The sequence below is a fragment of the Pseudoliparis swirei genome, chromosome 3, assembly GCF_029220125.1.
Source record: "Pseudoliparis swirei isolate HS2019 ecotype Mariana Trench chromosome 3, NWPU_hadal_v1, whole genome shotgun sequence".
Taxonomy (NCBI): Eukaryota; Metazoa; Chordata; class Actinopteri; order Perciformes; family Liparidae; genus Pseudoliparis; species Pseudoliparis swirei.
The window spans coordinates 14,047,930-14,075,783 of NC_079390.1; the positions used below are offsets into that span (position 1 = coordinate 14,047,930).

Consider the following 27,854-nt stretch of genomic DNA (forward strand, 5'->3'; position numbering starts at 1 on the left):
CTACAACGTACTGTCGTCCCCCCTGAAGCACTCTGTTACAGTGGCAAAATGCTTCCAATGTTTCAAGCAGTGTGAGGATGCAAGAGAACGCTGTTCTGTTTTCTCACCAATTACCACTTACAATGTGAGCTAGAGGTCTTAGTAGAACAAGGAGTTCATCTCATCACTAAAGTGAACATGGTCTTTGTGTCGGCGCACGGAGGAAACCCGTGTTGTGGAATTCAAGGGTCGAGGCAGGGGCACGTTTCTCTCTTTGCGAGGGGAATCCTGTGTTCTTACATTTCCTCTGCCTCCTCTTTGTTCTCCCCGTGCTTCACACAGCCGCTGCATTCCTCCCATTTCCCCCATCCTCCTCTGTGACCACAGGCTACGGCAGAGTTGGGGCCGTGTAAACCTCCGAAGAAGTCGTCATCGTTAATCCGTCCGGCGTCCCTCCCTCTCCCTTCCTCCCTGTCCTTTTCTAAGTAACCGTGATTGCTGTGGTACTGTCTTTAATCCGGAGGTTCAGACAGATGGCCACATTTAAAACTAATCCCTCATGTGGCGTAAGACCTTTCACCTCATCACTGGAGACTACGAGGTGACTGCATTGTATTAATAGATTAACAGGATTCTCGCAACAGCGCATGGAAACTCCAGAGAAACCTTGAAATGAAGTGACTCTAAACAGTTTAGATTATCTGCATTTGCTAATAATGCAACTAAAGAGTCCTTAACACACACCTGAGGGTTGCAGAATAAATAATCTGGATTTAGAGCCGGGGATCAGGAGGCTATAAGTGGTCTTGTTTTTATGTTTCCCCTCATTGTTAACATTGCACAGCCATCCGCCAACACAACTCACAATGCCTCCTCTGAGCTCGATGGATCTTATCAAAGGATTCCTTCTCAGTGTTTATAAAAATGGACTGAGATTGATTCCACTTTCTAGAAATGCATTATTACCTTCGCATTGAAAATGCGGAAGGTTATGTTTTGATCGCCGTGTATTTATTTATTTATTTGTATGCGTGTTATTCGCAAAACTCAAAAAGTATTGAACCGAATCGCATGAAATTTGGTGGGATGATTGGTTATTATCCGGGGACCATTTGATTAGATTTTGGGATCAATCAGGTCAAAGGTCACGGTCAAGGTCATGGAAAGGTCAACATCTTTTTTTTTTACCATAGCACGATAAATTTTTGTCCAATTGGCATGCAACTAATGCCAAAATGTTCATAATTCAATGCCCAATCTTGTGATATGCGAAGGTATGCGCTCTACCGAGTGCCCATTCTAGTTTGTTTGTGTTTTGAGTTGAAGTAACTGTAAGAAGTGAATGTCATGCAGTGTAAGTGGAGTGAGGCCAAATGCATTTTCACATGCAGCCTGCTGGAACACAACTTTGTGGCTTTCAGACTGATCGAGTTGAGCTCATTGCACACGTTTTTTTCCAGCTTTGTGAATAGAACTTGGCAATACAACAACAAAAACACCGCTGATGTTGTATTCTAAATATGTGGTTGTTACCTCTCTGCTACACACTTGTTTCTACTACTTGCGAGTTTGATTAGTGTAACAGATGTTATCGAAGCGTCAACAAGTAAACGTCTGCTGCCCTGCACAGAGCACAAGGAACGCTCTCTTTCTCAACAAGGAGCAGGGGACAATTGATTATTCTCCTTTCTTGTATGTACTGAGGCCAACACACACACAGATGACTGACTTGGAAAAAAGCTTACATAGTCTTATCCACTTGCGGTAATGTTACAAGCTAATACTATTAAAAGTATCAGGGAATATACTGTGTGTCTTATCTCACTTTCAATTTGGTCTGTCAAATACATTTGGGGAGTCCAAATAAAGCACATGATGCTCGGACTCGTTCATTCTTGAGACATTTTATCATCATTAAGGAAATGTTTGTATTGCAGCTAACAATATACTGACTGATATATTCCTTTGGTAAATTCTGTGGCATGTCTGCAGGTTGATAATTTGTTCAGTAAAACACAGGGATCATGTCGCCCTGTTTTGCCTTTCCCAATTTTTCTGGGACACAGTTGGGAAAACCCACAAATATGCTCATGGCATTTAGTTACAGTTCTGTGTCACAGCTGATGGTCGATATTTAAAGCACAATAACAAAAAGCATTTTGGCTAATAAAAAAAAGAAAAAGGGCCAAAAGTAGCTTTACCGTTTGAGAGTGAACTACAGAATCCCAGTTTTCATCCAGGATGAGGCTGACTAATAGTCATGGCTCTGGGTAATGAAGCTTTTTATTATTACAATCGCACATTTCATATCACTAAGGGAACAATGACCACGTGAACATGGCTAAAAACAAGCTTAAAACGCCACCTCTCTTCCACACCACTGTGCCATAAAAGTAGTCTGGTTGCTTGGATGCGTTATGCCACATGGTTGAAGAGGGTCTGCTGTGTTCTGCCGATGCACATTTTGGCTGTTAAATGCATATCTCACTGCAGCGCTGTACTAAGTGCCTCTTTCACGGGAAGCAACAGATGTGGCATCGCAATCACAGAGCTGTTGCCAAGTGATTATGCTTTTAAAGGTATCTGGCTCAGGTTGAGATGATTGCTTTTTAGCTGACAGCAGGTGTCTTAGAGGAACGTGTGAGTGTGAGTGTGAGTGTGTGTGTGTCTCCCCGAAACCAGGAGGGAGCTGGAACCTGACTTGTCAGTATTACCTGGATCTGTGTGTGGCTGTGACAGGCTTGCAGGGGATCTGATCTCTCATCTTTGCATTCACTTGTCATTCTATCTCTTCCCATTTCTCTCTCCAAGTTTAATCCGATGTTTATAAAGAGGCTCACCACTTCTTCCGCTTGTGGCAGAGGGAAAGCAATTGACAGTAATAGAGCTCCGGGTGTGTAAGTGAATGTGCGACCGTTAAGAGTTTCAGTTTCGTGTTTTCTCGCACCTAGTGTCCTGGGTGAACCGCGCGCTAAAGGTGCATGCTGGTGTGTCTTGCAGGGCCCTGTGTGTGTGTGTGTGTGTGTGTGCGCTGCTTTCGCAGCAGACCGTGTTGTTGTTTCCCAGGTGGCCAGACAGCCCTGGAAATGTGTCCTCTAATTCAATGCGGTTTACCACCTACCTCATTTTTTTGCTCCTTGCTTATTATTTGTCTTATCACTCTTGGGTGACATCATTATTTAATTAAATGTATGTGGCAGCTGTGGGGGTGGGGTCCTTGGTGCTTTGGGGGGAAACCTACGGGTGACGGCCCGGAAGCTGTCACAATGTACATTTGACATTTTGTTGTCAAATTTGCACTACCTTGAAATACTCTGCTGGCAGGTAAGGTTACAACAGATCCCAAAGCTCATGCCAAGAACATCGTCGTTTAATCTTATTAGCCGATACAGATTGGTTTAGTTGTTTTGTTTGTTTAGTGTACACGGTTCTATACTTTGTTTTCTTCCTCGATTTTTAATCTGTGTGGATGACAAATCAACTACGGTCCGTGACATCATTTAAACAACAGCTCCACTGCCTCCTGGCTCCAGAAACCTGTTTGATAACTAACCACGGCTTCTTGGCAAACTCTTTTGCCTCACTGTCCATAGTCAAAACTGTGAATCCCTGTTCAGGTGTTCAATTCAATTCAGTTTATTTGTATAGCCCAATTTCACAAATTACAAATTTGTCTCGGAGTGCTTTACAATCTGTACACATAGACATCCCTGTCCCAAAACCTCACATGAGATCAGGAAAAACTCCCAAATAACCCTTCAGGGGGAAAAAAGGGAAGAAACCTTCAGGAGAGCAACAGAGGAGGATCCCTCTCCAGGATGGACAGAACAATAGATGTAATGTGTACAGAAGGACATATTTAGAGTTAAAATGCATTCAATGAATATGACAGAGTGTATGAATAGTTCATAGTAGGCTTATTCCACGATGGAGACCTCCACGATCCATCAGGCAGATGGCGGTGGGGAGGAGGAGTGGGCGGAGTCTCAACAGTGGGCGGAGTCTCAACAGGACAGTGGCGTAGTCAGTAGCTGACACAGTAGTAGGTGTGGTGGCTGATTGTTATTGTAATTCCAGCATTATTGTTTGATGATATTGTGCCAGAAGCGGTGCTCAATGCCAGCCCATCCTCTCATTGCATCAGCGCATGACCAGTCAAAACATGTTGACTTGTCACAACTCACAACAGACTGCTCCACATGACGGATGTGCTCGACAGGCCAGAGGTGGCTGCTGTGTCCGGCGAGGCCAAATGGCCAGAGATGGAGGGGGGGGGGTGTTAACTCCTTCCGGTAGTCGGGACACTGGCTGCTGTTGTTGTGCTGAGGAAGTGTACTCCAGCTAAACGGAAACTCAGTTCTGAGAGCGGCGCCAGCCAAGCCCGTCAAACATCAGTGGAATGTTCCAGCTCTGCAGCCGCTGTCCTATTTCTCGTCTCTCTGTCTTCATAATCTTTCACACACCGTCCTTTGGCTTTCATTTGACCTTTGATTCACCTTAAATCACCTTAGATATGCTGCGTGCATGTATCTGATGCCTTAAAACCAATGCCACCATGCCGATATGTGATGAGAAATAACCGGGCATATTTTCGAGCAGTTCAACAAACTTTACAGGAATTGGAGAAACGAAAATGCCACTAATATCTGAAAAATTGGCAGTAACGTCATAATAATGCAATCCAAAAATAAGTGTGTGCGTGGCGTTATAGCAGCGCAGACCGTGAATGAATGATTTGGGATGCCTTGTCCCTGGAGATTTACATGGGCAACTGCTTTTTACTGCCATGTGCCGCAACAACAAGCCACAAATTAATCTGCTGGCAAGCCTGACGGATAACTCACTGAAGGTAATGAGATGATGTCGCTCACAGTTATTGTTCTTTTCAGAAAGAACAATCCTGCTTCCATCCATCATTGCTATTGTCCACCGTTGTCTAACAATACAACAAAATAAAGGCTTTCATTAGGTGAGAAATAATTCTTCCTATAATGAAAGTTTGAGCAATTTGACAGCTTGATTGGTAAATCAATCTACAGAAAATTAATTTGTACAATGGATCATCGTTTTTTTTTCTCTAAAAGAAGAAAATGTCTTCTGTTCAGATGATTTGACACCATCTTTGACTGCAATGCAATTCTTTTTACATTTTTTTTATTTGTATACATTAAAGTCCGGGCAAAGTATACATCTGAGACTTGTTTCTTCACACATTATACACGCCAGAAAATAATGACTGAAACATGTGAAAGCATGTATGCTTTTATGTTCTGTGTCTCTGACATGGTGGTTTTTATTCTGTCCATTTTAACATAGGTCTCCCTTATTTTTGTTGCTTTGTCCGTACATTGTATTTATGTTGTCTTGTGTTTTTAGGTTAGTTTTATGACATCTGCCTCTCGGGAGTACAGATGAAAAACAGCCTCTTGGCTAACTCTGGCACATTTACAGAAATGTTTTTATTAATGTGCACGGTCCCGTATTAAATAAACCCCCCAAAAAGTCTGAACTATATCGTACTGACTTCAGTGAAACAGATTTTCAACAGTTTTTCCCGAGCACAGCTCGATGCTACACTGGAGCCATCCTCAGTGTAAGTTAACACCACCCTCTAACACTATATAAACAAACTAAATACTTTTTTACCATTCAGATTTTGCCGGGTGGTATATTAATGATTACAAACACATATTTATTTAGTTTTACCCAGACTTCAAAAAATTATGGAAATTATCCTTAATTACATCAGAATTTCAGAATTGTTGCAAACAAGTGGAATATATTGTCTAGTGCTAGTTCCCTGGCGTTCGAGGAAACGTTGGTGCGGTTACAGTGAATAAGCCGTCATATATATTTAGTGAACTGCCAAAATACACGCAGTAATTTATACATACATTTTTGTAAATACTTGTCATATCAACACTGGGGATATTAAATGGCTGGTCATCTGTTTGTGTGCTCCACAGCAGACTGCCCATTTGACACTGATGGAGGCTGTCCGTCCCATGCTGCGCCCTCCCTCTCTCCCTCCCTCCTTCTCTACCTCGCTCCTTACTTCGCTCCCTGCCGCCGCACAGAGCTCCGCTGGCCTTTGGCACCTCATTTCCATGGCATGCCAGCTGAAGGCAAATGTGCCCACCTGCCCGCCTTTGGATGTGTGTCATGCTCCAGATCCTCACTGAATCATCTTATTGTCTCCTTTCCGAGCTAAAGGCCACCGGCCATTTACATCCGAGAGGTGAAGTGGTGAAGCCCTCTGTACAATCACAGTGGCGTGGAGGCGAATGCTGTGTGTGACGGAGAGGAGGAGGGGAGCAGATCAGAGAGCAGCCCGGTCTATTTGCCAGTTAATGGACGTAAGAGCATAGGAGAGGGGAGGAAAGGTGCAGACAGGGAGAGTAAAGATGATTTATTTTCTTTGCTCAGGTTACCCCTCCCTCCTTTATACTCTCTCTCTCAACCCGACTGAGAGACACCGATAACAACGTGATGCCTGGCATCTCAGCGTATTGACAAGTGTCTGTTGTTTTGAAGCTTGTTTAACTGGGTACACATCTCATATTTTCTCTCCATTATGAAAATGATATATTTAATTCCTCCTAAAAATAGATCAAACAAACAAGAAGATACATATTTGGTTGTTTGAAGAGGGATTTCTGCGTCGGTGCATTAGCTCATGCACAGCGTGCTGCTGACAGGTGGTATTTTAATCACACACACACAGTTTTATGTGGTACTCAACAGTAGCCACAAGGTTTTGACCTTTTTTCCCCTCTTAAAAAAAAATGTAAGCAGTATCTCACTGCAGGAGAGACGGCATTCTAAAATCCCCGGGAACCCGAGTCTTTAGGCAAGTTTGACACACCTTAACAGGCAATGTGTCATGGAGAAGGTGCTCATTTAAAGGACTGGCTGCTCGCTGTAGCTTCATATCCACAGCTCAGACGTGAGTGCTGTCCATCTTCTCATCCGAGTCCTGCACTCTGTCCTGCGGTAGACTGACTGCCTGTCAAGTACAGCTTGAGCCGAGACTCCACAACTTGTTACAACTGTCTCCGTCCTCCCCTTGCTGGATTAGCCCGAGTTGGGCTGCAATCGGACGTGAGCCCGGAGCAGACCGGGTGGTGGTCCGAGCTGGGATGGCTTAGCTGCCACCAAGCAGTCGACTGTTTCAGGGACTTCATTCCCGAGCTTTGACACTTTGACGGAAGAGAACCAGTGACTGACTCTCGACTCCAATAAATTGTAACTCTCTGCTGTATTGCTTGATATTTCTCACTGCCTGTAGCTGACAAGAACAAAATTATAGTATTATATGTATTCATGTACGAATTCATGAATTTCTTTTTTAAGACTTCAACTAACTTACCTCTAACAAGTGAGCATATTGCTTAATCATAAACCACAATAAAGGTGGATATTTTTTATTCTCAGTTTTTTGGAGATCAATGAAATGTATTCTTCAGACCGTAATACTATAAAAGAAAATACTTGTTAAGTCAGCTGTTTGTTTGCACATGTTGTGTTATTGTGTGTGAACGGAGCAACAAACACTCCCATGCGCGGACAGACTGACTCATCCGACATTGTGTCGCTAAGGAAACGTGTCATGATGCCGTGGTTTTTGTTGACTTCTCGGCGCTCGCTCGGCCAAGTGCTCGCCAAGCACCTGTTGACTTTTGAACCACCCCTGCGCTGTCGGCAATCACTCTGCAACTTAGTGGTTTAAATGTTCAGCTGTTCAGTCGGTCAATAGTGAATACAAATCACGGCTTATAAGGAGACTGGCGTCCAGGATTAGCTCTCGTGTCCCATGTGACCTGAAATGTTATAGTTGCGTAATGCAAATATTTGATGTTTCATGCAAGTAGACAAACAGAATTCAGAATCATGAGGTGACATTTGGATATGTAAAGTGATACGCTCCCATACAACACGTTGTCCTCTAACCACGACGGTAACGTGATCATTTAGCATGTAATGTCAACAGCTTGCACATCTGCTAATCTTCTTAACCAATCAGCTGACACTAACGCTATTGTAACACATTTGTTATCAATTCTCTACAAACGTGCGTGTGCATGAGAGAGTCGGGTTGTACTACTGCCTGCTGAGCCACAGATGGCAGCCCTCCACCTCAAGCTTCCAAGTGACCTGCAAACGTGTGTGTGTGTGTGTGTGTGTGTGTGTGTGTGTGTGTGTGTGTGTGTGTGTGTGTGTGTGTGTGTGTGTGTGTGTGTGTGTGTGTGTGTGTGTGTGTGTGTGTGTGTGTGTGTGTGTGTGTGTGTGTGTGTGTGTGTGTGTGTGTGTGTGTGTGTGTGTGTGTGGTCAGCTTTTGCTTCGTGCAAGAGAGCAGTAGACTGCGGATCTGTTGATGTCTGCAGAACACTAGCAACACATTTTGTCTTCCTTTGTTGTCGTCTATGTGGCACTTGCTGTTCCTCTCCTCCCTTGTCGCCCCCCGTACATAAATACACCCCAGCGTCAGCATATACATTCTTGTCATGGCGATGTGGATGTTGCTTGAGAGGATAACCAGCACACACAAATGGTTTATTACTCTTAAATATGTCTTAAATAACCACAAAGAACCCTCTTCAGTCTTGTTCTGCTCCATGCTTTGCTAATGAGGAAGACTCGTACCTGGCTACGGTTCCACTCTCGATCTCCACTTTTCTTTTTGCTGCTTCTCACACGTGCTCCAGCTGATTTGGTTGATGAGCCCTGCCCCAGGTCTGGACACTGTTGTACGCACACCGCAGGAGGCTACTCCAGCACCTAAAGCAGTCGACTTTGCGTCGGAGGGTTGCCTGTCGAGCCTTAAAGCGGGCCCAAAACAATATATATTAGGGCTGTGAAACGATTACAAATTTTAATCGGGTTAATCACAGGTTTTTGTGGATTAATCATGATTAATCACATATTACCGATATTCTCGGTATATTTTGTGAGAACATAGAGATTTATGACAAGACGGATATATACATTTATACATTCTTCTATACAATGGTGCTGCAACTCAGCAGTTATTTAGCAGTTTTCTTCCATATGGAACATTAATACATCTTCATCCTAAACAGAATGTTTAACCCTCCTGTTACCTTTCGGGTCAATTTGACCCCATTCAATGTTTAATGTCGGTGTTCTTTGGGGTCAATTTGACCCCAGGCTGTTTTTCACTGTGTCAAACATATAAGAAATATCAACTTTTTTATTTATTTAAAGGGCTATTTAGGTAGTCAACAAACAAACATAAAGTACCTCACACTTAAACTTGGGAAGCAATATTAATTCTAATAATTTTCTGGAGGTTTTAATTGCTGGGGTCAAATTGACCCCGAGGGTAAAATATGTTAGTAAATGTAAAGGTAACAGGAGGGTTAAACAGAACATTTTTCTCTTGTTTGTCAACCATTAACTCCACCATGATACAATCTAAAGGCCTCTAGTCTTCCTCTAGCAGCTGCTGAGGCAAACTGACTGTGTGGGTTTTCTTCATGAACTGGGCCGTGATGAAAGGGACGGCGGGGACACCGCTGCAAAGCTGAAACCTCACCGGCCCGGACACGGACAGGTGGACAGATTGACAAGTGACTTTTTTTTTGCTCGGTCCCGATGTGCGCGCACGGAGATCGATAAGTGTTAACGCGACGCGAAGAGACAGAAATGACATGCTGCTGTGGAGATACGATCAACAACAGACGTTTAGTTTAATAAAAGAACAAAGACGTGTGTGACAGGTTCGTGGCCGTCACCGGTAGGTTTGCCCCCTAAGCCCCAAGGAATGCGCAACCAGAGGGAACGTTTGTTTTTTTTTTTTTTTTGCTGACTGACCGCCGACTGTCTCTCTGCTCATGGCCCTCTTCTCTCTGTCAGCCTCCTTTATGACAGAGCCCTGCACAGACACAACCCCAGATTGTCATGTCATCAGTGATGTTGTCATCAGACCAGCTGATGATGATCATCTCCGCACCCCCCTCACCACACTCACCCACCACCAATCGGACCGAACACCCCCGCCAAGCGTGCTATAGAGAACATGTCAGGGGGCGGGCCAATCTTTTTAATGTCATGCGATCTACCAACACTACGCCGCGATCGACTGGCAGGTCGCGATCGACGTGTTGAGACCCCTGATCTACAGGAAGTAAAAGTCGTAACAAGGTTTCCGTTGGTGAACCTAAGGAAGGATCATTACCGATGAACAGACCGTCTGCATGAGAGCGGACAGAGTTCAGATTGAAGTGGTGTATTGGAAGCTCATTTTGCAAGCGACTTTTTTTTCATCCCGACGACCAACAACAGACGGATTGGAAGCTCATTCTGCGCATGCGTTAAATGCGTAAAAAAAAAAAAAACTAGTTAAACCTGTAATTGAATTAACTGAGTTAACGCGTTATTTTTCACAGCACTAATATATATATATATATATTTTCATCAAACATGATTAGTATTTTGCTTTAGAAAGCATCAAGACTGAATAGAACCGTCAGACAATCACATGTTCAACTAAGTTATGATATTTGCACTTTAAACTGTCTTTCTTTTGAATGAATGAGTAATTGTTTCACTGGGAATCTAACAGTATTGTACAATTTTAGACTAAGCCTCAGTCTTTTTACTAGAATTTTCCATTGAAACACTTTGCAGATATTTGTCACGTGCAGATGATATTTGACAGTCAAAATATCCTTCAGTTTTACAAACTCCTGCTCCTTCTCGTTAATATAATCGCTTGTTACACTTTGTGGCACAACTGTAATTAATTTAGAGTATTGGATTGTAGTGCAAGTGTCTTTCCTAGCTGAACTCTAATGTTAACATGTGCTGGGGGTTCTTGTTCTGTGCAACACTGTTCATCTCCGGCTGCAGCAGTCCTGAATTAAAGGCGCTCAGACCAAAAGCAGTTCTGCGTTAAGAGAAGGCGTGAGTTGGTGAGGGTGTTTGTACCTCAGGCTGAAAGATTCCAAAACCCTCCAGAGCAGTTTATAAAATTATGTGACAGGATTCTGAAACTGTGGATATCATCACGGTAGCAGTAACTTTTCTCTTTCATTGAGCCGATAGAGGTAAATGGTTGAAACACGCCATTGTTATTAAGTAATGCACCAGGTTTATGATTGTTCAGGACCTCACAATGTGGTCTGGCTAAAGTCAAGTGGGGTATAACTGATCTGCTGGGCAACGCTGCATCATTTGACTGCACCAACAGAGTGTACCCATTCAAATAAATGAGGCAGCTGTGCTTCCTGATGCAGTGCTAATGTCATCCAGAGAAAGACCATGACTTTGGAAGATGCCCAATTTGATCAGTTTAATTCCGACTGCAGAAGCTTCGCATTGGCTTCTGCAAAAAACGGCTGAATGGAGGGCTGTTTTTGGACTCGATTTTTCCGCCTTGACTTACATTGTAGGCACAACAGGACAGCACTGCTCCATGACCAGTGTAAACGGGAGGAGAGATCACGATGACCAGCAGAGCTTTCGACGCACTTATAGGCATGTCAATATTGTCATAACAGGAAAGAAATCTGAACGAATCCTCAACAGTTCACGGTGGTTGCAGTCCAATACCTGAGAACTTGAATGTCTAATCCTCCCTCTCGCTCTGACTCGGCCTCATTGGCCTACTTGCTTCCAGCTATCCAATTTGAATATCATACATTCATAGCCATTTGCTAACTAGCACCACCTCATTTTCACAGGGCAAAAAACACAAGACACGTAAGAGAAATGTGAGGCTCTGGGGGCTTAGGGTATCTTTCCTCTACGTAGGAGGTATTATCTCCTTGAAGTGTGCTCTCTCTCTCTATCTCCATCTGCCTCGCTCTCCCACTCCTGCTCCTTCTTTTTAATCCTCTGCAGAGTAGCTGTGCCAGAGAGAGAAGACTGATATTTGCTTAACCAAATCCTCGGAGGAGGCAACCCTCTTATTATCCACTTCCAGATTCACAGCGTTTACTTATTTTTAAAATTCACTCGTCTGCCACATGTGCTGTCTCCCGCGCTGCGCTCTCTGCATTTGTGTGTGTGTGTGTGATGTTTTTGCTGGGGTGTGCGTGGTGGCGGAGGATGGGCGGAAAGAGAAAAAGGACAGCCTGCAGACAACGGCCCCGTGTTGTGCTGCTCCGCCCCTCTCTCTTTCTGTCTGCCTGGTCCTTGTTTTCCGTGTCTTCTTCAACTTATCACTTTTTGTTGCGTGCTGTTGAGGTCACACTGGCCGGCATTGTTTAAGGAGAGGGAGAGAGAGAGAGAGAGAGAAACTGTAGTAGCTGAGTGTATTGGCTAGAAAGCCAGGGTTAGTCAGGGCTTGGCCCTTTGTTTCACACATCGCTATCCAAAGCACATGCCACCTGCGAGCACCGCTGTCAGCCTACTTGCCTTTTTCTCAAGTTTAATCTCCGATCAACAGTCTCCCTTAATGTTGAAACCGATTGAGAGGAAAGGTTACCCCCCCCAAAAAAGTCTGGCCTTTCTGTCACTGCCTCTCCCTGCAAACTTTTGTTCTTCTTTTCCTGTGAGCAGCATCATGAACCAGACTCTCTGATTGGCTCCCTTTTCCGCCACGGCAGTCACTTCTCCACCTCACACTCTGTCAGAGTCATCAGTTAATCATCGCACACAGTCGTTATTTTCAAAGGTGCATGTTAAAGCGGCGTGATCCAAAATGACTCGTCTCTTTTCCCTCTCTTTGTCCTCTCAGTGAGCACCTATCCTGCGCCTTCACCTTCTTCTTGCACGGGGAGAGCAACGTGTGCACCAGTGTTGAGATCAACCAGCACCAGCCCGTGTACCATCTGACGGAGGAGCATCTCACTCTGGCTCAGCAAGCGTCCAGTCCCTTCCAAGGTAGGATTCTTTGTTCCTCCTTTTTTTCGCTGTACACTGCCATTACTTTGTGAGCAGCTCAGAATGCACTGGGGAAAAGTCCAGATGCACTGTCGGAGCCAAAACAATTAAAGCAAACATGTTACACGACAACAGCAAACACTGCATCCTTCGGGAATTACGCAGCCACCCTTTGGGCCAGTTAGAAAGAAATACAGAATGTAACTTAAACCTCCAATGTAATTATGGCGCCTTGGCTCATAAAAAAAAATGAAAACATGAGAAGAAAGCTTGTAGCTGGTACACATCATGCCCACATGTTTCCTGACACGCTGATCAGCAGCTCAGTGGCTGGAGAAACACACAGAGTGGTGTGCTATAATGTCACTTTGATTTGACCCTCAAGTGGAGCGCCTCACAGTTCTGGCGAGACACAACATTACCCTCCAAGTATGCGTGTGACAGATGAATAAACAGAGGGATTTGTGTGGGGGGAATAAATACTGCTATGTCTTACTTGTGCTCTCTTTAGTTCTTTGCGTTAAGGCTTCCTCGGAATTCTTCGTTCCAAAACAAAAGGCTGTAATCATTTGCTTGCTTGTACACGTGCAAGTGCAAATGGTGTCTAAAATGTAGGGTTAGCTACATATGAGCAGAACGGCTCAGTCAGACCCAAACTGTGAATATGGGAAGAATGTTCATGCTGGCACCACAGTAGCTGTCTTGAGTATAAACTTAAAAACTTTAAAACTTAAACAAATAAAATTAAATTATCTGGCTTTGCCTCGCTAAAAGTTTTTTGAATGCTAATCAGACATTGTAAGGTACCGCTCTAACATCCACTGGGCGCACTGCCGATCCGTTTACTTTCAGGAAGCCAATTTAACTGCAAAAAGAAAACCTAAACATATTTTTGTGCGCAGATTACTGCTTGCGATTTATCTGAGAAATGGCATCTTCTAAAACAAGCTAATCCTCAAGATTCAAGGACCCCCCCCTTTCCTCCAAATAACTTCAGGCTGTAATTTATCAAAGCACACTGCCTGTTGGCCCAAGGAGATAAGGTGGAATACACTCGGGTAGATACGAGAATTATGCTTTCAGAAGTGCTTTTCTTTTAAAATATTTCCTTGTTAATGTTAAATGCTCAGCGCAAGTGTATAAGTGTAGGTTTTATTTAATTAATTATATTGGTAAATTGTGTGTGTGCTATGTTTGGTGCAATATTCTGCCAGGCTGTCTTTCATTACAGATTGGCATGCAGCCAAGAAAAAGCCTGTGTAGTCACTTGAAATTATGGTGACGTGTAGCTATAAAAGTGTGTGGCTCTAATGATATTCCATCATTGGCTCTAAATTTATTACCCCACCCTAAACAAAACACTATATAATCCCCAAACCATTGTTTGCTTTCATTTCCCCTCAGACAGAGAAACGTTAATGTCATAAACATTTACTTTGTGGTGGGAAGGGAAGGAAATAGGTAGCTCTCTAAACAACACAATTAGAATAAAAAGGAAAGTACCACGCACTCACCCTGATTGTATGTGTAACAGAGAGAGGTACGAAGCTCTCCCTTGTGCATTATTTGGCTGTATATTGCTTCCAGCAGATGTCCCATAAATAGACCCTGTCGTTGACTTTAAAGGAGCACTTTGCCCACAAAAGGACCATCTGTACATCAATTGCTCACCCCGTGTCACCTTGAATTCTTGAAGGTTATTAATTCAAGGTAACTGATATGCATCCAGTTGCTTTGTGGCCGAAGTATTCCTTTAACAACAACATGCCGCCTGAACAAGACTCGAGACGATACACACATTGCAAACAAACCCACGTGGTTAAAATAGAAATGCTCCTTCGAAAACTGACAAAGGAGCACCTCATGGGACATTTAATTATTTAGATAATGACTTTACGATAAAAATCTTCTAATTCCTTAATTTTCTGTTTCCCAAATAAAGCAACGCACCTTAAAAAGTTGTCCTCTTTTACCTGCTCATGTTCAGTAAATAGACCCGATTCAGCCCTCCCCTCTCCCAACACCCCCTCCAGAGTAATAACAGCGATCCCTTGCTACACAGCAATTCCCGTATAGCCCACCCATTAACTGTGTAGAGCTCTCCTGAAGGGAGGTGATAATGTCCCGTCTAGTTACAGACTAGTGCCTGGGATATAAATTAAACGATTATTGGATCTTGCCATATGGTTCGCTGTAAGGATACTGATGGGGTTTCCTGGTCATTTAGGATGATCAGATAGCTCCCCAACCGCCAACTAGTAGATGGTTACTTATTGCTCATTTTATTGATCAATGAATGCCCTTTAAAATGTCATGCTCATCCACACAGACACACACACCTCATATTCTAATGTGAGATAACATTGCTTCAGTAGAATTGCTCAAGAATCTTTAAAATTAACGATTCAAATTACAAAATGCAATAAATTCTCATTTTGATGGTACAAGCTGTAAATAACAGAGGCACCCCTGAAGGGACCCCCCCCCCCCTCCGCTCTCTCTTTCTCTCTGCGTCTCTGTAGTGTGTGTGTGTGTGTGTGTTTTGTCATCGAGTACGGCGAGTGTCAATACACAGGTGGGTTTTTTCACCGCCGCAGTGCTTCTCCTCCTGGCTAACCAAGCAAAGCGTCGAGGAAGAGCTGACTTCCAACCCCCTTCATCCACCCCACCCTCCTCCTCACCTCTGCCAAGCTTGGTTTACTGTGCGGCAGAGCGCTCCAGGATGTGACCTCATAAAAGGGCGCAGAGTGAATGTAATGAACTCTCAGCCCATTACACTGATCTGAGCACATTTGACATGTCTTCAGGGAGCCAGAGATAGGCTCACAGTCAGAGAGAGAAAGAACCAGAGGGGATGAAGGGGAGGGTGCGGTGGGGATGTGATGGGGGAGAAACAATAAACCATTTCCATAATTGTGCTGAATTTGATCTCTCTTTCTTAAACTGGCCTCAGGTTTTAGGAGTGCGTGTGCGTGCGCGCACAGCAAGAAATGCAGAAATGTAAGGAGGGGAAAAAAAAGTCTGGTTGAATTTAATCAAGGGTAATATGAACGATCATCGCTGGATGTTGTTGTGCACCGCAACATAACCTCTTGTTCTTCCCTCTGCGACTTCATTTTTGCTGAGGCAGTATGTTCTGTGGGCTAGGGTGAAACGGTATTCTGATGGTCATCCAGGATGCAGCATGGTAACTCTACTGTAAGTACCAGCCTCTGCCTGGTGACCTTATTACACCTGCCAGTCACTAACAGGTTTTCAATCTGTATCTTTTAGATTTCCAGTTAAAAGTGTGGTTTGGTGCTACAGCAAATGCTGCCTGAGCAAATCATTTGTGAGAGATACAGTCAGTTACAGCGCAGTCCACAACTTGCCTTGTTTTAAAGGCAGTCGATTCAAATTGTTATCATATTTCATGCTGCAAGTAGTTTTCCACTCAAAAGCAGGGCAAAGTAAAGTTTGTTGGTGACAAGGAAATGCCAGAAATTACTTGTCTTTGTGTTTTGTGGATGTATATTTGATGAACAATGATTAATACATTGTTTCCTGTGCCTGCTTCACAATAGAATAAGCCACTTTAATGTGAAGCAGTGGTAATGGGTAGTCATTGGTAATTATTAATACAGTTCTGATATGGTTCTTTTTGCGACAACTTTAAGCGTTGTAAGGATCTAGGAGGTAATGCATCTCATTTTACTTTTGCTGCTCCCCCCCTTCCCCCCGTTGACTCCCGCCAGTTTCCCATTGTGGAAACTGTCCCTTGGTCCAGCTGCAGGATCAATACCTGGGGACCAAGGCCATCCAGTCTAGTAATGACAGAGCGACCTTAACTAATGCTCACTCACACACCCAGTCGGTCTGTTCGTACAGTGGAACCAGTTCTGTTCCTCCTCTCCTCATTCTAATGCATGATACAGAGAATGGATGCAGAACAAGCAGACAGATTGTGTGTGTGTGTGTGTGTGTGTGTGTGTGCGTGCATACACGTACGCATGCACGCACGCACGCACACATGCACACACGCATCTAAGAAATCTATGCATATGGTTTCCGTGCTCCTCTGTATGCATTATGTATGTAGTTTATGGTGCTATCTGCTTTGTCTGATGGATGTAGGTCTGTTCCACAGGCAGACTGATTGGCTCCCTGTGTGCTCTCAGTATGTCTGTGCAGTCAAGTGTGTTTGCCGAGGAGTGGCCCTTTTTTATAAGCTTCTGTTTATGGGCTTTGAGAGGCCACCGCTTGCCAATAATTGGCGTCTGGATTGCTCTCCAAGTATTTGGCGAGTCAGACGGGACCGTCTGGGTCCAGCGGTGCTCTGGAAAGGTCGCTGCTGATTCGGCCGGAGATGAAAGTGTGTGTGTGTGAGGGGGAGGGCGGGGGGGGGGGGGTGATTAATTGGATCGTTGCAATAGTAAAAAATAAGAATTAAATATGCATAGTAAGAAGGTATGAATTGAAGGCTAGAATGTAAGGAACGGGCATAAGTAAGCACGAATGATAGAAAGGAATTTGAAGAAGGTAGGAGGATAAGGAGAAAGAAATGTAAGAAAAGAGGGAAAGAGTGCAATAGTAGACATTCATTTTGTTGAAGACGAAACAAAAGAAGAGATGGAAGAAGACAGAATGAGGACTATAAGATTAAAGGTCCCAAATGTGAGTAAAAGATGTTGGAAGTGTTTTTAAGAATGTAGAACATATATAAAGCGGGAAAAGGGAGGTGCAGTAGGTAAAGGATACAGAGTTGAACAAATAAAGTATCTCTTGTTGTCAGTGACGAGTGAGTGAGTTTAAGATGTCCTCATGCTGACTCTCCCTCCTCTCTTCTTCTCTCCGCTCTTTCCTTCTGAATAGTGATCCTGAGTCCTTTCGGCCTGAATGGGACGCTGACTGGCCAGTCCTACAAGATGTCAGACCCGCCCACCCAGAAGCTAATTGAGGAGTGGAACCAGTTTTATCCCATCAGCCCCAGCGCCAAGAATGGTGTGTCGGAGGACAAAGCAGAGGACATGGATTGGGAGGATGACTCTCTTGGCTCTGTGGAGGTCCTCGTAGGTCAGTTTTTGGATTTTCGTTGAATCTTCTGTGAGATGACCTGTTTGTTAAATGCTTTTGGTTTTGACTGCTTGGGCTCTGTGAACATCTCGCATGTGCAGGTGGTGTGCGGATGGTGTACCCAGCCTGCCTTGTGCTGGTGCCCCAGTCAGATATCCCCGTTGTGGCCCCTGTGGGGTCCTCCCACTGCTCTGCCATCTACACGGGTGGTCACCAAGTGCCTGCTTCCCAGCGAGAGCCCGCCATGTCGTTGGTGACCCTCACCCCTCCCACATCGCCTGAGGAGGCACAGACAGGTAGTGATGTAAACACAGTGTACATGTGAGGCCTATAGGACTATCATAGGCGAGGGTTGCTTTTGGTTTGTTCCATCATTCAGAAATGTTGTCAAACATTTACCCCGCTCTTTGCCTCCACCAGTGGACTCCCACTCGGCCCAGAAGTGGGTTAAGATGCCTTCATTGTCTGATACGTTCAGTGTGGACAGAACAAGTCATCACGGAGGCAAAGTTCCACGCCGGCAAGCCAGTCAGGTGGTGGAGCGCGTCTGGCAAGAGTGCAATATCAACCGAGCCCAGAACAAGTAAGTCTGTTTTTTAGTAGCGCGGATTGATCAGCCATGCTACAAATGAAAGTTGAACCCAAACGGTTTTCTTTGTGCATTGATTGAGGCCACGGTAGATTAAACAGGCTGAGAGTCCCCTGTGTCTGGAAAAACATCAGAAAGTGAAATTTTTTTGAGAGTTTGAAAAAAGTAAGTGGGAGGGTTATGGGTTTATGGAAATGAAGCATGCAAAGAAGATACCACAACGACCTCCATATAAACTTCTACTCACCGGTCTTCCTACGTAATTGGTGAACTGTAAAATCCTAAGCAGTATGTTAAAACCATTTGCTGACTCTTTCATCTCAGCCTCTTCTGGCGGTGCTTTATTTTTTTTTAATGAGCACTCATAAGTTATTGGTGTAACAAGTCGAGTAAAGAGCAGCGCGGTTGTGCTCTTCCAGAGTCAGACGTCTCATTTTCAGTTTAAAACAATAAAATTAACACAATTACTTGAACTACTTCAAGGTTCAACACAAGCCCAAATGCCATGCCTGGTTAATTAGGTCTAAATTAACTTTGAATGAGGTGTGTGTTTCGTACTGGAGGGAAGCTGGTAAATACTTGAACATTCCCTGATTTTAGTCTATTTAATTATTTTGTCTTTTACTGACTAGTGGTCCCGACAACCCTGTTTCTTTTCAGTGTCATTTTCCTGCACCTGACTGCACATAAGTCATGCATAAACTACATTGACAAGGTTTTCTATAATGCAAGTATAAAAACAGCCCAAAATACCAGAGAAAGCTACATGTGATCGCTGCAAGCAGGGCGATGAAGTCGGCCTCAGCACAAAGCCAAATAGCTAATAATTTTGTGATTTGTGTTTTGAAAAATAGATAAGAAAAGAGAGGCAGAGTCTGTTCACATGACTAACGATACTCACAGACAAAATGACCCACGAGTAGAATTGTGTTGTGAAAGTTGTTTTTTTCCTTTCCTCAGGCGAAAGTTCTCAGCTGCAACAAACGGTACCTGTGAGGAAGAACGGAATGAGAAAGCGGGAGTCTGGGATTTTGTGGAGCCTTCACAGAGGTCGTACTGCAGCTGTTCCAGGTCAGTCACTAATCACGTGGATGTTGTCCAGCATGTGCAGGTATTGCTCATACTAGGTATTATAGATAATATATATAATAATATACACTACCGTTCAAAAGTTTGGCATCACTTAGAAATGACTTTATTTTTCAAAGAAAAGCACTTTTTTTTCAATAAAGATAACATTAAATTAATCAGAAATACACTCTCTACATTGTTAATGTGGTAAATGACTATTCTAGGTGGAAACGTCTGGTTTCTCATGAAATATCTCCATAGGTGTATAGAGGCCCTTTTACATCAACTATCACTCCAGTGTTCTAATGGTACATTGTGTTTGCTAATCGCCTTAGAAGACTAATGTCTGATTAGCAAACCCGTGCAATTATGTTAGCACAGCTGAAAACAGTTATGCTGGTGATATAAGCTATACAACTGGCCTTCCTTTGAGCTTGAAGTTAATACTTCAAATATTAATCATTATTTCTAACCTTGTCAATGTCTTGACTATATTTTATATTCATTTGATAAATAAAAGTGTGATTTTTCATGGAAGACACGAAATTGTCTGGGTGATCCCAAACTTTTGAACGGTAGTGTATATAATAGGTATTGCTCAAAAGACATTTCAAAGAGGTTAAACGGAGACTATGGAGCTTTAAACACCAGCACACAGGCTCGTAGTCAGCAACATATCTGCAAGTTATATCCACGTCTAGACAGACAAGCATAATATTCTTCATATCTTTCAATTCATCACTATTTTGTCGAACTGACAGCCTTGCCCGGACTAAAACCTCTGCCGGGGCTGTGTGTTTCTGTAAATCAGACATTTTTTATTCCTGCACTGATAGAAATAATTTAAGGGAGAAAGAGTAGCACGACCTCTGATGGAGCACTCAAGGGATTCTGTGGTGTCTAAAGGAGCGTGCGTATTGCATCATGCTCCCAACGTTAATATATGTATATATGTCTATATATATGGGTATCTATATATATTAGGGCTGTCAATCGATTTAAAAAAAGTAACTAATTAATCGCACATTTTGAAATTCATTAATCGCGATTAAAAGTTTTTTTCTTCTTCTTTTTAAAGACAAAACTTCACACAGAGCTGTGTTTTCAAAGAGGCTCCTACCTATAAATTGCCAGCGAAGTATTTAATATTGCAGATGATAAATTGTTTCTTCAGTGAAACATCCAGATTAGTAAAAAGAAAGAAGTATATTTGAGACCCCATTGGTCCTGTCATCTTTAACATTGAACAACAGCAGAACCAGTGGCCTTGGTAAACTGACTGACATTCAAATATGTCCTGTTCACCCTCTGGAGGCTGGGCTCATTTTCTCCATTTTACAAAAAAATGTAAATTCACCTTTTAAAGGCGTTTGCATATGACACATCCCCACGTGTGTTATACATCAAACATTCCAGAACAATCTCAGCTCTCTATATAATGAAGGACAGTTGTCCTCGCGCCGTGTGCTCTGATTCTCTGACTGACAGGCTGCTAATGAGCGTCACCTGTGTGGTGGGAGGTCCTTTGTGATTTACTGAGTGTTCATTGGTTGTTTTTTCCCCAAAATGTTGACAGACAAACGGATTGACAAATCACGGTGAAGGTTTCGTGTGACGAGTTCTTTCCGCGCCGCGTCACCCGACACGTCGCCCTCCGTTCCTCTGTGTATCGGAGGGGGAGACGGGAGGAAGGAGAGCAGGAGGAAACCCGACTGATTCATCCACGAGTTTAAACTGATTTCTGCTCCTTATTTTCGCGGAGAAATAATTGTTTTAAAAACGGAAACAGTGTTAAACCGTACTGCCGCGGTTTGACACTCAGAGGAGTGTAAAAACTTCAACGAACACCGGAAGTAAACAAAGTTGCGTTAATTGCGTTAAAATATTTTAGTGCGTTAACGCGTTAACGCTGACAGCCCTAATATATATATTTATGTTTGTATGTATATATATATATATATGTGTGTGTGTGCGTGCGTGTATATTTATGTATATATATATTTATAATATATATATAAATGTATATATATATATATATATGTGTGTATATATAAAAATATATATATATACATACACATATATGTAATAAGTTAGTTTTGTCCATTAAGCGTTTCCATAAAAGGTGCATGTACTGTACGCAATCCAATAGCTTAAAACAGTTCGGATGAACAAGCACCATCGAAATAGATTTTTGCAACTGTTTTGATTGGTTGATACCTTGCAAGTGTGGGCATACTTCCATTCGGGAATCAGTTGCACTTGGCTTTTATTTATTTGTTCCACTGAGGGAGAGGAGAGCCGGCTTGGGCTGTAGACGAGAGCAGAGGGCCAGTCAGCTGGAGCATGCTAATTTGTTGGAAGCCAACCAGCACTTTGGCCACACAGATATGGGAAGCTGTCTGTGTTGCCAGTTTTATTGGCCATTAGCTTTGTTTTGTAGATGGAGGCCTGCTTATCGCGACATCTAATTGTCAGCACACGCTAGTACCCTGGCCATCAAAGAGACAAAGCGTCCTCATCAACACCCTAATGTACAACGGCAGCAGCGGGCCGAGCAGAGGCCGCGCGACCGCAAGGCTAAAGGAACACTGATGGTGACCCAGGAGATAGACGGTGGTAGTGTAAGAGAAGGGGAGCCAGCTGGCTCAGTCTGTCAGGTGGTCTCAGGTGAGGTAGTCCACAGGGCAACTAACAGATCCTGATGACAATGGTGAATCTTTGTTAGTGTATTCCAATGTATCACCATAGCAGCCTCATTGGAACAAGCTGAATAGGCAGTGGAGCTGAGAATGAGGTATTTATTTTCTTCTGACAGCAGTCGCACACTCGTGCCTCTTAATTGTTGTCGTTTTTTGTTTTGCTAATTGATTTGAGATTAATAAGTGGTGCTGCCACTTTGCAGGTGAGAGGATTGAGTTACTATTTGTTTTCTAGAAGCAGATGTGAGGGTTTAGGTGGCGATTTTACAGAAGCTGCACAAGATCTCTGCGTATCACGACAATAAAACATTCTCATTCGGCATCTTCATGGTTTGATATATTATCTCTGTTGCTGTGTTGCCTGGTGTCACCGGTGCCTCATAGCCTCACAATTTGTCCTGTTTGTCGTCTTCTCTGCAGATACAAATCAGTGAAGCAGCGAACAGGCAGCACCCCAGGCCAAACTCCGTCAGCGGGCCAGCCCTCGCAGCCTCTTGCCAAGCACAAAGCTGGGGGAGAGAAGCCAGAGAAAGGTGACAAGCTGCAGAAAAGACCCCAGACACCCTTCCATCATCGCAGCCTGACCAGCGACGACGCTTCAATAGAGGCCGAGGCAACAGCTGGCCAAAGGTTAGCCATGAGGGGCCAGGACGGAGGAAGATTCCCCAGTATACGCTCCACCGATGTGTCCGGCATCCAAAAAGCCCCCCAGCTCCACAGTGGGGACGTCGGCGCTTGTTTGTCAGAACAGGCCAACTCTCCCCAACCGCCACCACTTAGCCCCCACCCCTGCGAGTGTGGCGAGGAGTCAGGGGAGGGCATGAAGAACCCTTCAACCCCCAACAGCCAACACTTTTACCAGTCGCCCTCGGAGCCCGGCCTGGTCGGGGTGAAGGGGGGTGGTGAGGAACCCGGTGGGCCAGAGGGCCTGAATCAGCACTTCCACTCCCATCACTCCCACTCCCATCACCCCCACTGCCACCCTGGAGCTTCAACTTACTCCGATCCCCCGGAGCCCACTGTCTACGTGGGCTCAGCGGTCAACTTGGAGGAGGACGGCTCCCACGGACCATGGCGGTTATTCAACCTACCCCGCAGGAAAGAAGCCGAGCAGCCCACACCACTGCTGCCAGGGGACAAGATGAGGGACGAGCCCTTAGCATCACAGGACAACCCGCTGTCGGTCACAGAGTGAGTGACACCTGACATTTTTTAGATCACAATTTTGATGCCCTGTGTCCACACACACACACACACTGGACCTCGGAGAGAGTAAGTGCATTGATGGGGTCAGATGAACATTAACCTGCTTTTGTATACCAGTTGAAGATCAAATTAATACTGTCAGCTGAGTTAGGCACTGGAGAGAGACTTGCACCAACTAGATGCTGCTAGAAAGGTTGAGGATCACAGACGGACACAGCAAAGGGGGGCTTGTCCAGTGTGAAAGCAGACAGAGAGACCAGCAGGCCGTGGAGCGGCCAGAGTGGGAATTGTTGGCGGGTTTATTCAATCCCAAGGGGCCAGCAGCTTGGAATGGCTATTCCAGTGAGCTGTAATCCCCCCAGCCACAGCGCTGAATGGCGCCTAATCTCTGGCTCTGGCCACTGCACACCATCACCTCACATCAGAGCTGGACAGGCATGACGAGAGGACAGAGGTGCAGGGAAATATAGGAGGCAGTGAAGGAGAGGGAGCAGCCAGTAGCTTCCTTCCTTTTCCCCTTCCTCCCTGTCCTGTTGCGTGTAAGGAACATACAAGAACGTCAGAGTAACAAGTGAGACGCGTGTCAGTCTGAGTGTATGCGCACTCAGTGCTGCAGTCACCACGTCGACATGAATCTGCTCGACATGTAATTGTCTGACAGCAAACATGATGCATCCAGTTCTGCTGCCTGACAGCTGTCAGTTGTTTGCAACCGCTGCCATTTCTGTTCCTGCAGATAAATATGGCAGCAGCCACGACACATGATAGCCGGCAACACGAGGCCAAAGCAGAGCAGCTGAGGAAATGTTCCCGTTAGCCAGTTTTCAGCCAATAATCATCTTTTAAGTCGTCCCAACTCTTCTTTGTATTATTTTACTGACGTCTGTCTTTCAATCATTTTATTTTAAGTTTCTACAAGTTACACCAGACCAAATAAAAAATACATAACAACCAACTATACAAACAATCAGACAAGGACAAAAATAAAGACACAAACATAAATACTGACGTCTTACAATAAGAGATGGACAACTTGTCTTTCTCTCTCAAGACGTACCCACAAACATTTTGAAAACTTTTCTTTAATGGAACATATAATTGTATGTTTATACAAATCAAAAGAGTTAGAACAAGTATAATTGTTTACTGTGTATTTAAGCCTAGGTCAACAAGCCTATTTATTATCCAGAACTGTAGAGAAATTTATTAATCTGTTTTTATTTACAGTAATTTAAAGGTGTGTGTACTGTATAACTCCAACCTACTGACCGATGAGTGGGGGGGACCCTGCACTGGTGGCAGAAGTGCCGGTCGCTGCAATCAGCCTGAGCAGCATGCATGGGAATGGATTTCAATAATATTTTAATATATTTTATCTTGCTTTTTCACTGATGGCTCTTAACCCTTGTGTTGCCTTCGGGTCAATTTGACCCGATTCAATGTTTCACCCTCCTGTCGCCTTCGGGTCAATATGACCCGATTCAATGTTTAACCCTCCTGTTACCTTTATATTTACTAACATATTTTACCCTTGAGGTCAATATGACCCCAGCTATTAAAATCTCCAGAAAATTATTAGAATTAATATTGTTTTCCAAGTTTAAGTGTGAGGTACTTTATGTTTGTTTGTTGACTTCCGAAAGAACACCGACATTAAACATTGAATCGGGTCAAATTGACCCGAAGGCGACAGGAGGGTTAAATATTGAATCGGTTCAAAATGACCCGAAGGCAACACAAGGGTTAAGTAAGTCGCTACATTTTTCACTGGTCATTTTATGTGTGTGTGTTTCAATAGTTGGGTACTGTGTGTGTTTCTTCCAGACCAAAAAAAACAAATGTTATCTGAATGTGATTATTTTTTGGGACCGATGCATTTCCATTTCAAATGATCTGTTATTGCAATTCAACCTGTTGAGTGTACATTTGTAAAGGCTCGGGTGTCCGTTACCTGTGAATTCTAAATCTCTGACGGTGCTCCAACACTGTTGCAGAATCCTCACACCTCATTGTTTCCTTCTTCCCAGGGTGATGTCCACGTCGAAATGGCCCCTAAAGGTGTCTGAAGAACGTCTCCAGATGTATCGAGCCAGGAGGAACCAGTACCTGTCGGCTGCCATAACAGACGGATATCACGAAGCGGAGAGTGACCCCTACGCCTTCGAGGAAGGAGATGTCAATTTCACATTCTCCAACAAGAAGGATAAGGGAGGCGGGGAGCGGGAGCCTGGCAAGAAACACAAGGTAAGCCAAGCAGAGGCCTGAAGAGTGTCACCCGTCAGAGACTTGCAAAATTTAAAATTGTTAAAATGATCCCTCATGCTTATTGTTGCCTTGGACAAGAGTAACAAATACTTTTTCCTACATGTGTATTATCAACTGCATGCAAGCAGGTTTTGACACTTATTTTCATAAAAACAAGCTGCACTACGGTATCTTTCTGTATTGGTGAACATTACCTGAGTACAACTCATTTAACTGAATCTCGTACAACATAGGCAGCTCCACACCAACATTTGAACACTCAGGATTTGATGCACCCACATATTTTAAATGTTTAAATGTGATCTCAAAGATATTTCAGCATCAATTCAGCTGAGCTGAATCAACTAACAATGTCGCTTGTGGGATATTAATATGGCTCTGCTACCACTTGCAATGATGGTGGTTCCTGTCACAAACTTCCATCTTTCTATTTAACACACTGCCAATGTCTTTATTGTAACTAGATGATATGAAAACTAGTTAAAAATGCCACGCACAAAGCCTTTCCCAAGTTGGTTGCTTTAAATCCGGTTTGCAGCCATACCCCGTTGGATTTAATGCTAAATAAATAAATAAAAAGGCCGTGGCAGCTTAGCAGTGGCAAGCCCGGCTGAAAGGCAACATGGAGAGTCTGATGAAGAGGGCTGATTTTAGGATCCGTGAGCAGGCGAGGTAGAAAATTGTCCATCAGCATCCTCTGCGATACCGCACTCAACATAACAGCATGGCAGCCTTCATCTGCTTTCATTGCCTAAGTCGAACTGCGCAGGAAGATATCCCTCTATTATTAGTTGAGCCCAGAGGAACACCAAAGAGTTTGCCTGTCCAATTTTCTATTAAGTTATGTTTTTCCCTATGCTTTCTTCTTCCCCTTCCCACCATAGTCCTCTGCCTCTGGGGCTGTTGTCTCTGGCTCCAGACAAGGACCACCTGTTAGCCACGTAACGCCCGCAGCGTTTGAAAGGGAGATTCGATGTGTGTTCATTCCTGGGCTGCGTGTTTGCAGCGAGCTTCAAGCAGCCTGGAGTTTAACCGCGGCAACAAAACCTGGCTCGCCGAACCATTGAGCTTAAAAAGCACACTCAAATATTTCCCTTCTTCTCTGTCCCCTCTGGTCTTTGCTGGTATGTAAAGGTGAAGGCAGCTCTCAGTGGATGGGTTCCCGAAGAGCTGTCTGTGCAGCGGAGCCATTCTGCTGTCTGCTTTATGTGGTGTATGTGTGTGTGAGAGTGTGTATCCAACAGGTGTGTGTGTGTGGGATTTCTCTAACTTTTTTACTGAAGCTACTGCAAGATACTTAACCTCCTGCCTGGGCAGAACCTGGAGCACCAAGATCAATTCCTCCTTTCTTGAATTTAGGACATCAGGGTAAAAGTTTTAAGATTCCAGGAATTATTCCTGACCACTTGGCCCCTTTTTGGCTCAGCAGGCTATTCAACCACTTGCTGTGTCTCACTGTAGAGCACAGACACAGGTGTGAACCGTGCATGATCAGACTATAACATCCTCAGGCTGGAGAGTTAATAATCATTGTGTTATGGAGGATCATCACATGCCACTGCACAGTGGTTCACCTATGTCAGAGCATGCTGAATTGCGAAGTATAACATGCGTGCTTGGTGGTGGTGGTGGGGGCGATAAATGAGGGAAGCAATTGAGATGGAGGAGATGGGATGCCTTCATGCAGGCAGCCTCGGAGTCAAACAAGCTTTCGCAATAGACAAGACTCCACACTTGCATACAAGGCCAGGTTATTGATAAGGGGTAAAGGCATCATCACCACCTATAGATTGTGGCCTTGGTGCAGATGTTGTGCGCTGCTGTGGGTTGGTCCTTTTTAAGGGAGACGGATAAAAAGCCTGCGTTACTCAGAGAAAAGCGCCGGAGCGTAATGAAATCAATGGCTGGGAAATAACATGCTATAACTGCTCAGCGCACAGTGTTCACACAACCCGTCATAAGATAACACACACACACGGACACACACACGCACACAGACACAGACAGAAGGCCAGATATCGATGTCTGGGTGGGAGCCTGAGAGGCCATTCCTTGGATCATGATTTCACTCTGATCCACACTGGAAACCACATTTGCCACAGCAGAGGCAAGCTGTCCCTTTTTGTCTGTTCTTCTTTTTATTA

General features: G+C 44.1%; 1 protein-coding gene across 2 annotated transcripts in view; it reads left to right on the forward strand.

The window, feature by feature from the left end:
• Positions 1–27,854, forward strand: part of med13a (mediator complex subunit 13a) — a 73,783-nt gene that overhangs the window by 23,309 nt on the left and 22,620 nt on the right. For both annotated transcript variants that reach the window (XM_056443301.1, XM_056443307.1), the window contains 7 exons: positions 12,683–12,828; positions 17,680–17,880; positions 17,982–18,176; positions 18,301–18,463; positions 19,430–19,540; positions 22,660–23,430; positions 25,473–25,689. In XM_056443301.1, the coding sequence (XP_056299276.1) occupies positions 12,683–12,828; positions 17,680–17,880; positions 17,982–18,176; positions 18,301–18,463; positions 19,430–19,540; positions 22,660–23,430; positions 25,473–25,689 (1,804 nt within the window). The remainder of the gene's footprint in view (positions 1–12,682; positions 12,829–17,679; positions 17,881–17,981; positions 18,177–18,300; positions 18,464–19,429; positions 19,541–22,659; positions 23,431–25,472; positions 25,690–27,854) is intronic.